The sequence below is a fragment of the Onychomys torridus genome, chromosome 2 (genome assembly GCF_903995425.1).
Source record: "Onychomys torridus chromosome 2, mOncTor1.1, whole genome shotgun sequence".
NCBI classification, from domain to species: domain Eukaryota; kingdom Metazoa; phylum Chordata; class Mammalia; order Rodentia; family Cricetidae; genus Onychomys; species Onychomys torridus.
In genome coordinates, this window is record NC_050444.1 from 3,705,792 (window position 1) to 3,718,362 (window position 12,571).

At 39.5% G+C, this 12,571-nt stretch overlaps 1 protein-coding gene and 1 pseudogene across 2 annotated transcripts in view; one reads left to right on the forward strand and one right to left on the reverse strand.

Moving 5' to 3' along the window:
- The window catches only part of Rgs20 (regulator of G protein signaling 20), a 142,285-nt gene that overhangs the window by 11,227 nt on the left and 118,487 nt on the right, over positions 1-12,571 (forward strand). The window contains exon 2 of one of the 2 annotated variants that reach the window (XM_036179581.1): positions 6,239-6,246. The exons of the other annotated variant lie outside the window; for it this stretch is intronic. Coding sequence (XP_036035474.1) covers positions 6,239-6,246 — 8 coding nt within the window. The remainder of the gene's footprint in view (positions 1-6,238; positions 6,247-12,571) is intronic. 2 annotated transcript variants of the gene reach the window in all.
- LOC118578548 lies at positions 20-1,685 on the reverse strand (annotated as a pseudogene).

Sequence of the window (12,571 nt, forward strand, 5' to 3'; positions counted from 1 at the left end):
CAAAACACTATTCTAGGCATTAGAACATACCACCTCCCATACTCCCTCCCATTCCACCCATTCCAGGATCCTTCTCTTCTGTAGGAATTTCTGTCTTTACAACTTCTGCTGTAGTTAACAAGAAGTCCATCCCAGCAGCAGTCAGGAAAGCAGTTCTTACAAACTTTGTTGGATCAATGATCCCCTTTTCCACTGTGTTTACAAAAACTCCAAGCATAGCATCATAACCAACTTTTGAGGAACTTTGCAGAGTTTTCTCAATTATCAAAGATCCTTCAACACTTGCATTCTTAGCAATAGTCACTACAGGAATTTTGAATGTTCCTTGAATAATTTCTATACCTATTTTCTGACTTTTATTATCATCCTTTAATGAATCCAAGGCTGGGTTGTACTAAAACAGAGAGCAATCCCCTTCTAGAACAATGCTTTCTTCAGCAGCTGCTCTTATAGCATTGAAGACGTTTGTAACTGTCTTCCTTCTCATTTACTTCAACATCACTTTTCCCTCCAACCTTCAACAGGGCTAATCCATCTGAAAGTTTAGCCAGTCACTCATTCAGCTTTTCTTTTTCATATTCACTAGTTGTGTCTAAATGCTTAGTGATTTCTTGAATACAGTTTTCAATTTGAGTTTTGTCATCTTTGATTCAATAGTATGGTGATAACTGCTCCAACTTCTCCTAAGTCATGAGCTTGAACATCTTCAAGATTAAGATCCAATCCCTCTTCTTCAAATACAGTAGCAATACCTGTAGCAACAGTAGCAACAGCCATATCTTCAAGCTGGTTCTTCCTATTGTCCCCAAACCTGGCTGCTACAACCTGAAGACCAACTTTTAGCCTGTTCAAAGCTACTGTGCTTAGAGCTTCTGCATCAACATCTTCAGCAATTATGACCAAGGGCTTCTGATGAGCATTGGCAATTTCAAGAGCAGGTACAACAGACTGGACACTAGAGAATTTCATGGGCATCTTGGAATTCACATTTTTACTTTTTTAAGTATTAATAAAATATTGGGAATTATGTCCTCTACCAAACTACACTCCTTCAATAATTTCTAATTCATCATTCAGGGTTTTTTCATACTTTACTGTGATGACACCCTTTCTTCCAACCATTTTCATTGCATCAGAAATGGTGTTTCCAATGTCTTTGTCTCCACTTGCAGAAATTGCAACTTGAGCAATTTCTTCAGGGGTTGTTACAGGTTCAGATTATTTTTTTTTAAGTTCAGCAATCACAGCATCAACAGCCAACATCACACCTCTCCTGATCTCCACTGGACTAGCTAGCACCTTTGCTGACCTCAAAGTCCTTCTGGGCAATAGAACAAGCCAAAACAGTAGCAATGGTGGTGCCATGCCCAGCCTCTTCACTTGTGTTATTGGCAACGTCTTGAGCAGGTTTAGCTCCAGTGTTTTTGTATCTAGTATTTAAATCAATTGACTTTGCAATAGAGACCTCATCTTTGTTACTTTGGTACTTCTCCAACTCTGTTCAATTAGCAATGTTCTTCCCTATGGATAACAGCTACAGCATTGGCTGAAAGGTCTACACTTTGAAGCACGAAGATTCAGGCATCTGCAACAAATTTTATATCTTTGGCATAGGACCAAGTGAGATGATGAACCAGTGCCCAAGACACCTGTCTCATCGGGAAGATGATTGGTAGTGAAAACATTTTTGCAGGGCTGCAGTGGGAGTGCAGGAGGCTGTCAGTGGTGAGTGAGGGCAGGAAACAACATTTGATGCAATACAACTCTTACAGAGCTCAAAGCAATGCTGAATGTCAAGAAGCTAATTCTCAAAAGATCATACTGTATGATTCCATTTACATACTATTCTTGGAATAAAATCATGAAGATGGAGAAGAGATTAGTTGTTGCCCAATATTAGAGATGAAGGGAAAGCAGTGGGTATAGCTAGAAAAATATGGGGAATGGCTTAGTGGGAGTTTTGCAGTGACACATTGATTGTCGAGGCTGGTCCACAAGTCTAGCATTTGATAAAACCTCACATAGCAACACACACATATTCACAAACACAAAAGTGCTTGTAATACATGAGAAATCTACGTAGCCAATATGAACTGTGCCAATGTTGATCTCCTGGTTTTGATATTAAACTGTCATTATGTAATCTTATAGGGTTAAATTGAATGACAACAACGCACTTTTTTAAAACAATTTCTTGCAAAAAAAATTATACCGATTGCAGAATAAAAGGTTAAAAAAATCTGACAGGCAGGTTAGATTGATGTTGCCAACATGCTAGTTGCTTACATTTATTATTGTAGCTTTTCTGGTTATTTCTTTCATTTGAATCCTTGCCCAACTTCATTAAGTCAGTAGATTGAGGCTGTCAGACCAGGTTTAGAAGTTAAAAAACAAGTTTGGAAATACAGTTGGTTACACATGGGAGATCAGATGAGTGATGACATGAATCTGGGTTTTCTGACTGATTTCAATGCTAACCTGATAGTTGCCAAAAGCAATTTAGAAAGTAGACTAGACTGGGAAGATGGATCAGTCAGTAAAAGTCCTTGATGTGGAAGTGTGAAGCCTTGCATTTGAATTCCTACCCTATACATCAAAGCTAAACATGGTTCCATGTGCCTGTAACCTCATCATTAGATGGCAGAGATGGGCAGATTCCAGGAGCTCACTGGCCAGCCAGCCTATCTGAAATAGATGAGCTTCTTGTTTTGTGATAGACCCTGTCTCTAGAGAATGAGGTAGAGCAGTTGATGTCCTTCTCTGACCTCCACATCACATGTGGAAGGGCTCCATACCAGATCAGGAACAACTCAAACACAGCAGCATCACCAGAAGCTCACACCAGCATGAGTGACAGTTTGTGACATCTGGAGCCCCTTCAGCTTACTGCAGGACTTACAGCAGCTGAACAGATTGGAAGGTGTCTCCTTCACGCTGGTCTGAGCATCTCCTCTGCAGCCCTTGCTCTTTAGATACCCTTAAGGAGGGAGGGCCTTTATTTCAGGTATTTCCTAAGACTTCTGAATTTTTTCTTCCAGAATCTTAATGAGGCTCCCTTTAGAATGTCCAGAATCCTCTCCTTCCCTTTCCTTTCCTTCCCTTTCCTTTCCTTTTCTTTCCTTTCCTTTCCTTCCCTTCCCTTCCCTTCCCTCCCCTCTCTTCCCCTCCCCTCCCCTCCCCTCCCCTTCCCTTCCTTTCCCTTTTCTTTTCTCCTCCTCTCCCTCCCCCTCCTCCTCCTTCTCTTTTAAAATAGGGTCTTACTGTGTAGTCCTGGCTGCCCTGAAACTCACTGTGTAGACCAGGCTGGCCTTGAACTCATAGAAATTTGTCTGCTTCTGTAATTAAAGGTGTGGGGTACCATGCCTGGCCAACTGCCAACAGCCTCAGAAGAAAATGCTAAACAACTGTGAAACCAGCACTTGGTAGAGGTGGAGACAGGAGTTCAATACCACCCTTAGCTACATAACAAATTCAAGACCCTGTCTCAAAGGAAGAAAGGTAAACTGAGATCTTACACTTTTGAATACAGCATTTTCAATGACTCTTTCTACATGAATTAATTACAAGTTTTCTAACATGGCACTGTTTTACTATAAAATGAATACTCCCCCAATCAATGTATCGATGACATACACCCTCATATTTCTATCTTCATTGGATTGTTTTACTTTCTTTTATGACAAAGAGTACAAATGAGAGGCCAGATATATCCTGGGTCAGCAGTCTTCCAAGGTAGGAGACATGAGAAAGAAAGACAACATTACAGCCAGTCTGGTGAGACCTTAATATCTGAATACAGATTTATATGTGTGTCTATTGTGTGTGCATTCTTTCCCAGTAATAAATATAACCAGGGATGAGACAAGAGAACTGTTTCCTCAGCATCATTTCCACTTCATTCCAGTGCCTTTCTAGGACTGTGGTCCTAAATGCTTCCAGCCCTGAGTGATTCCTTGAGCTAAATTTTGATATTTTAAGTGGTGACTGGAGAAAAATAAATTTCAAGGAGAAAAATAAATTTCAAGGACTCCAAGTGCAACTAACTACTAAAACGATACTACTTCATGTAAGGAAAATATTGAAGAAAGAAGACGGGAAAATTACCTTAGCAAGAAAACAATTATCCTTGTGGCATCCAAGAACTCACCATCAATGTGCTCTGAAGGCAATAATACTCCATTCTACTTCTTCTTGAGAAATGGTGAGTTAACTGAACACAAAGTTGTGTCTTTTCTTTCTAAAAGTCCTCTGAAAATAACTTCATAGCAGTTAACTTAATTCTTCTGGCATTCTTGGACCTTTTCAGTGAGTTTACTTGGGGTTTGGTCTGCGCTGTGTCCGGCATAGGCTCAAGCAGTCCAGGACTTACTGGAAGGTCTTTCCAATTGAGGCAGAGATGGATATGATCAATAGGCTGCAGACCCAGGGCCTTGGGCTGTCCATAACCATGCTTACATTGTTTTCCTCAGATGGGCAGCATAAACAAAGGCTTGAGAACAGAAAAAAAAAAATGGTCTTCAGTTATTCAGTTTCTGGCTCACAGAACCCAGGACATGTGACATAGGGAAAAAGAGAAGCTGGGGAAGAGGCAATAAGCTTCACTTTGACAAAGGAAAGGAGTTTTAGTTTTGTTACATAGTATGGTGACTACAGTCAATAATCATGAACTGCTTCATCTCACAAGTAGGTGAGATGAAACATGTTAATGAGCTTGAAGATTTAATCATTTAATATGTTTATGCATAAAAACATATTGCACCTCATAGTTACACAAAATTGATATAGTTTAAGTAAAAACAAAATAGAAAACCGAGTTTTAAGGATAAAACAAATTAAAAATAAAGTCAAATAATACTTCAATTTGTCATAAGAAATTCTTGTTATATCTCTGAGATTATTGTTCCACAGCTATCTAGACAATTCTTTAAGTTGATGAGTTAATGCCTTTACAGTAATAAATGAAAATGGTGATCAATTTAAAAGTGAATGGCAAAAGACAATCTTCTCAATTCTCATAAAATTTTCATAAAATTTAGTGAATGATTTTGTCATGAATCACAAAAAGATTTCATCTTTACTGACAAACAGCAGGTGCCAGATGTTAAAATTCGCTTGCTGTTATGATTTGGGTGTGTTCCCCAAATGTTGAAGGCTTGATCCCTAAGGTGACACTGTTAGGACATGGGGCTTAACAGGAAGTGATTGGTCATGAAGGTGTAGCCATCAAAAATAATGTTCTTGTCACAGAAGTGTGTTAATTATCACAACAGAGGATTATTACAATAGTAGTTGCTTGCTACCCTCTCTTGCTAGCTTGCTCACACCTTTCCATGTTTTACCATAATGCAGCATACCCAGCAGATGCCAGAGCCATGTTATTAAATTTACTAGTCTCTGAGATTGTGAGCCAAATAAACTTCCTTTCTTCTTAAATCATCTAGTTCACAGTACTCTCTGTGTTAGCAGCAGAAATGTAGTAAGCCCAACTCAGACAACCTGTCTGTCTGCATGGGAGGCTACATTGCTCTACAGTAACAAACAAGACCTAAGATATCTCAGGGAGGTAGGTCCTATGGCTTCACTCACAGGTATTCCATGACCAAACTAGGCCTTTAGCCAATCTAATTGCAGAATTGGCTGGAAATGTAGAGAAGCCCAAGGTACCAGGAAACACTAATACACAAACATGGACCACACCCTCCAATGAAACCATAATCTGAGCATCTATAAATCCCATTTGAAATTCTGATTGGGACACTGTGATAGTTAATCTTCACCATCAGTTTGACTGGACTTAGGATCGCCATAGAGGCACACCTTTGTGTTTTCTGAGGGGATTTCCAGAAAGGATTAACTGATTGTGACTGATGCCATCCTGTGGGCTGAGCTGCCAAACACAGGAAAAAAAGAAAAGGGAAAAAGCCAGCTGAATGCCAGCACACTCTTTCCTCTGTATCCTGATCCACTCAGGTACAAGCAAGTAGCCTCGCATTCTTGCTGTCCTAGCCAGGGGAAGCTGTCACCATACCTTTCCCACTATAACAGATAGCATCATAAAATCATGAACCCAAACAAAAAGCCTAGGAATATAGTTCAGTGGTAGAGTACTTATCCAGGGACCTTTAGTTTCAATCTTACAATAAAATCAGTACAAACACCTTAGAAAACTGCACAGTGTGATATAGATAAATTTTTACCTGGAACTTCATGAATAAACTTTATATAGGTTAAAGAGAAGTCATTTCCTTTCATCCTGTGAATAAACATAATTCAGATCAAACTTAAGTCACTCAGAAGTTTATTTTCAAAACTTCTACAGAATCGTTCATTTTTAGGGAGGAGTGAGTCAGATTCTCTTGTAGCCCAGGCTGGCCTCAAATTCTCTATGTCACTGAAAATAACCTTGAACTCCTAATCCTCCTGCCTCCATTTCTCAAGTGCTGGGATGCCAGATATATGCCATATTCTAGCTACAAGGTGATTTTTATAGCAACTTTATTAAAATGACTAAAAAAGGAATTTTTAAAGTTAATCAAATCTATTGTCAAATCACATACAATATGAAGCTCAAATTATAGACAATAACTTTGATTTAATTTGACATTGCTTATATAGCAAACCATGCTTTTCCATAAAAATATAGTTTGCTTATAGTTTTGAATTTGCAACAATAAAGATTTCCAGGATTCATTTTCAAGAGACAGATCAATCTAAGGATATTTATTCAAAATAAAACTGCAAATAAACTATAATCATAGATATATCATTTAGAAGTATTTTTTTAATTGCCTGTTTAAAATGCATGTGAGTGGCAAGGCATGGTGATGCTCACTTTCAGTCCTGCCACTTGGGAGACAGAGGCAGGTGGAGGCAGGAGAGGATTTTATGGCCACCCTAGTCTATACAGTCTCAGGCAAATGAGGGATACACAATGAGACCTTGTCAAAAAAAAAAAAGTTCATATAACTAGGAGATAAAAAAAAATCAACCAGGACACAAGAGGTTGATGATGCCAGGCCTGAATTCATGAGTATGTGGAAGGTGCTCAAAAGACAACACCCAAAAAGTTCCAGCTGCTCCACCCCCATGTTCTCACCTCCGATCCCCAGGAGAAAAAAGCTGGTCCAGAGGGGGTGGTTTCTAGTCCTGGGTCAATTATTCTTGCTTATTCCATAAATTTTGAAAACCTTGAAGTTGTCTTGCTCATATCATACCAAGTCCTGGCTTGAATGTTTCATTTCTTGTATTTTGATTCTATTGTTCATATGATTTATAATCATAACTAAAAGAAAAATCCGTACATCTTCCTTATCTACACTATACTTGGTAAAGAATGTGTGGATGGGTCCTCCCAACTAGGGTCTAGAGTGATAGACTACCCACCCCTTACAGGACATGGATGTGTTATGGGGTTTCTGTGAAGCTTTTCTGTTCTCTTATGGCAGGTCAGATAGATCCAGAAGGATACCTGAACACCCAGGAACATAGAGCCACGTGGAGAGCAACTAGGAGTTGAAGCTATTTTCAGCCCTTCCTCAGAACCACGCTCTATCCTAGTCCAAATTGGCAGCACCTTCAGAACTGAGGGAAGTTGATATCAAACACTGATCCTTTCTTTCAAGCAGTGCCTTCTTTCCTTGATCATATTTTACTTTACTATTTGATACATTGTTACAGTCTTCACACTTTATTCATCTGTGACGTCTGTCACTGGCTTCTATTGATCACAGAGAAATTCTGTTGGTGATGGTGTGACCCCTCTCTACTTTGCTAGGTCCTTATTTTCTAAGCAGTCTTGGCCAAAAGCCAAGTCACAACTCTGCCTGGCTCCTCCATCAAAAATGAAATTACAAGGGAAAATAAAAAGTGAATGCTTTTGGATGTTAGGAAAGTGGGGGTGAGGCAGAGACCTCACTACATTTTTAAGTTCCTTCTCCCCAAGTTAAGATGCAGCCTCAGTTGCTGCTTCATGGCAGCCAGCTCTGCACATCATGGCAATGCAATAATGGCTCCCAGGAGCCAGAGTCACCTGGGCTCTTTTTTTTTTTCTTTTTTCTTTTCTCCTTTTTTTTGTTTATTTGTGTTTTAATTTTACACATCAGCCATGGGTTCCCCTGTCCTCCCCGCTACTGCCCCCAACCCCACCTTCCCCCCAGCCCCTCCCCTCCATTCCCATCTCCTCCAGGGCCAAGACTCCCCTGGGGATTCAATTCAACCTGGTCCCCTCCTTCCAGGCTGAGCAAAGTGTCCCTGTGTAAGCCCAAGGTTCCAAACAGCCAGCTAAGGATAGGTCCGGGTCCCACAGCCTGGGTGCCTCCCAAACAGTTCAAGCTATTCAATTGTCTCACTTATCCAGAGGGCCTCATCCAGTTGGGGGCTCTACAGCTTTTGGTTCATAATTCATGTGCTTCCATTAGTTTGGCTGTTTGTCCCCGTGCTTTTCCAATCTTGGTCTCAACAATTCACACTCTTACAGACCCTCCTCTTTCTCGACAATTGGACTCCTGGAGCTCCACCTGGGGCCTGGCTGAGGATCTCTGCATCCACTTCCATCAGTTATTGGATGAGAGTTCCAGCACAACAGTTAGGGTGTTTGCCATCTGATCACCAGACTAGGTCAGATCAGGCTTTCTCTCAACCATTGCCAGTAGTCTATACTGGAGGTATCATTGTGGATTTCTGGGGCCCTCTCTAGGACTTTGCTTCTTCCTGTTCTCATGTCATCATTTATCATGGTCTGTTATTCCTTGTTCTCCCTTGTCCTCTGTTCTTGATCCAGCTGGGATCTCCTGCTCCCCTAAGCTTTCTTTCCCTCGAAGTTTGCCCTTCATTACTCCCACTGTCGTCCAGGTTGTTCATGTAGATCTCATCTATTTCTCTGTCATTGTGTGATCCTTGTGTCTTTCCTAGGGTCCTGTTTTCTAGGTAGCTTCCCTGGAGTTGTGTAGCAGTCTAGTCATCTTTGTTTTATATGTAGTATCCTACTATGAGTGAGTACCTACTATGTTTGTCTTTCTGAGTCTAGGTTACCTCACTCAGGATGATTTTTTCTAATACAAGGGAACAAAGAACAACAAATGGTGACTCCCCATAGAAGTTCAGGTACTGTGTGATCTCATCTAGCAAAATCCAAAACTTAACTGTCACTCACCAAAGTTTGATTACTTGAGAATATTTTTTTATTAAGTACCTAAAAAGTCATGTAATAAGCATCCCTTTAATACAAACTGCAAAAAAGAAGTAAGACTTTATAGAGAATAATGCCTTTGGAAGTACAAGAACTGGGTTTTTTATTCAGGTCTAGGTTGGATTTCATTCTCTGAGTCTTGGTTTATCATCTATAAAATTAAGGCAATGATAATACCCACATATAAATTTTAATATGTTGTTTTGAAAAAGAATCAATGAGATAAGTATGTCAAAATGTTGGAGTTGTGGAGTGGCTCTGTTGCATAATGCTTGCCTAGCACACCGGCAGCCCTGGATTAAATCCCCAGCATTGGAGGAAAAAACAATACAGTAACCCTTAAAGATGCAGGCTCTTCAAATGTTCTTAGAGAACGTGCACCTGTGTGTCCAGGGTCCTATGAGGTCCTGGGAACCCCTTAAAGCCAACACACTTGGTTTGTAGCCAGTTTCTTTCAAGAAGCTGCTGACTTTGTTATCTCCATCTACAAGTGGCACTCATGCTTGCTGGGCATATAGTAGGAACCAAATCAATGCTTATTAATCAATACATTGGTAGACAAAAAAAAAAAAAATGTTTCCCTGCTTCATGCCCACCATAATGTGCAGTTGTTATTTCTTGACTTCTTCTAATTAAAATTGTTTTTAAAAACTTCTTTCAGACACTCATGTGCCCTACAAGAAGTTGGTGTTAGTTATGAATCCTGAATAGCTCCTAAAATGTGTCATTGCAAAATAGTGTCAACCTCCAACTTCACCAAGAAAAATAACCCTTTAAAATGCTAAGCAAATCAGCCTAATTCAGTCACATCCAACTCAAAGAAATCAATGACTGCATACAATTTTTTTTAGCAACCAGGCCAGAAAAGGAAGAAAACCAGAGAATAACAGGCCTCTGCATGGCCAAGTAAGGCTTCACAAAGCTCACTTCATTAGAAACTACTGGAAAAGCTACAAAGCCCAGACAGCCTTTCTGAGCCCTGCTGCAAATTGCCCACTCTGAACACAACAATGTCTTCCCTTGTTCTGGCCATCTTGTGTGTTGATTTTCTTGATCTACCAGCATGAAATTGGGAGAGCCTGCCAGGAACCATGGAGACAAACAGGTGTCCCTTTGGCATCAGGCCTTTTCTGAATACCCATTATAATAAACTTTTTACCTATGAAGTTGCTCATGCAACTGTGACAGCTTCTATTCCAGTCTCTGATATGCTGCAATTGTAAAAACAAAACAAACAAACAAACAAACAAAAAGATGAAATACAATGCTTTAAAACATACCTACTAAGGATTATAGGCATGGTAGGTCATGCCTATAATCCAAGTCTTCCTAATGCTGAGGCAAAAGACAGTGAATAGGAGGCCAGTCTGGACTACATTGGTGAAATGGTTCAAATGTCCTGATTCTAAATAAGAAATCTCACTTTTGACACCCCCCCCCCGTGTGTGTGTGTGTGTGTGTGTGTGTGTGTGTGTGTGTGTGTGTGTGTATGTGTATTATTCAAACAAGGCTGGTAAAACAGCTTAATTAGTGAAGCACTTACTATATAAACATGAGGCCTTGAACTTTCATCCTCAATTCCTACGTAAAGGAAAGACAAACTAGGCCCTCATGGACCACTTCCATAATCCCAGCATTGAGGAAGTGGAGACAGAAAGATCTCTAGGACTTACTGGCCAGTCGTTCTAGTCAAATGATTACCTCCAGATTCAGGGAGAGACTCTGTCTCAAAAATAAGGTAGAGTAGCAACTGAGGAAGACACTCAATGCATACACATAAACAGAAGAAATGTCAAACATTCCTTAGCATAATGGAGCTTTATCTATTCAGCATCCTAGCCAACAATTATCGACTCCATATCATAACATTTCTAAGTTCAATCAATTAACAAATATTCAATACATACATAGTTCATTTTATTATTATTTAAGTTTTTAAAAATGAGGCTAAATTAGCAAAATTCTGGCACTGTTAGAATTTACATTCCAATGGGTAAACTGAGATCTAACAGTCAGCAGCAAATGCTGTGGTAAGAGAAAGAGCAGCAGACAGCTAAACAATTCAGAAGAACTTCTTCTCTAAAGGAAATTAACTAAGATGAGCCTTGAGGAACAAATAGGAGCTAGCCCACAGAAAGGGGAAGAGGGGCAGATTGAGAAAGGTCCAGGTACTGAAGTAGATCAGGGAGATACAAACAGGAAAGGAAGAAGTCAAAATATCTTTATTTGCAGATGATATAGTTTTATACATAAAAGACCCTAAAATTATGCCAAGAAACATGCATGCTTGATAAGCACATGTATAGCTGATCAGCAAAGTAGCAAGATACAATATTAATATGCAAAGTCAGTAGCTTTCCTGTACAAACAACAAGCATATTGAGAAAAAAAAATGGGCAAATAGTACCTTTCACAGTAGCCTCAAAAACAAAACAAAACAAAACTTTAGACTAACCAAATGAAAAACTTGGATAATTAAAAACTCTAAGATTTTGAAAAAGAAATTAAAGAAGGAATCAGAAGACATAAATATTCAAATGCTCATGGATTGGTACAATTAAAACACTGAAAATGGCCATCTTACCAAAAGCAATCTATGGATTCAATGCAATCCCTATAAAAATTCCAACACAATTCTTCACAGAAATTGAAAAAAAAAAAATCTTCAAGTTCATATGAAAACACAAAACACCCAGGATAGCTAAAACAATCCTGAATAATAAAAGAATTGTTGGAGGCATCACCACCCCAGATTTCAACTTCCATAATAGAATAAAAACACATACTATTGGCATAAAAACAGACCCCTTGATCGATTGATTTGAATTAAAGACCCAGACATAATTCACACACCTATGATCACCTAATTTTTGACAAAGAAACCAAGACACTGGAGAAAAGGCAGCATCTTCAACAAATGTCCAGGTCAAACTGGACAGCCTATTTATCACCTTGCACAAAACTCAACTCCAAATAAATCAAGGACCTCAATTTGAGACCAGATATCCTGGATCTGATAAAAGAGAAGGTGGGGAGTGGGCTCAAACTCAATGACATGGGAAAGAACTTTCTGAATGGGACACTGATACAACACAGACATTAAGACCAACAATTAATAAAGCTGAAAAGCTTCTGAGAGCAAATGGGTACAGCCACTATGGAAACCAGTGTGGACGTTAAGGAAGCTGAGAATCATTCTACCTCAAGAACCAGTTATACTACTCTTTGGCATATACCCAAAGGATTCTACATTTTACTATAGAAATACTTGCTCATCCATGTTCATTACTGCCCTATTCATGATAGCCAGAAAATGGAAATAGCCCAGGTGTTCATCAACTGGTGAATGGGTAATGAAAATGTGGTGCAATTACACAATGGGGT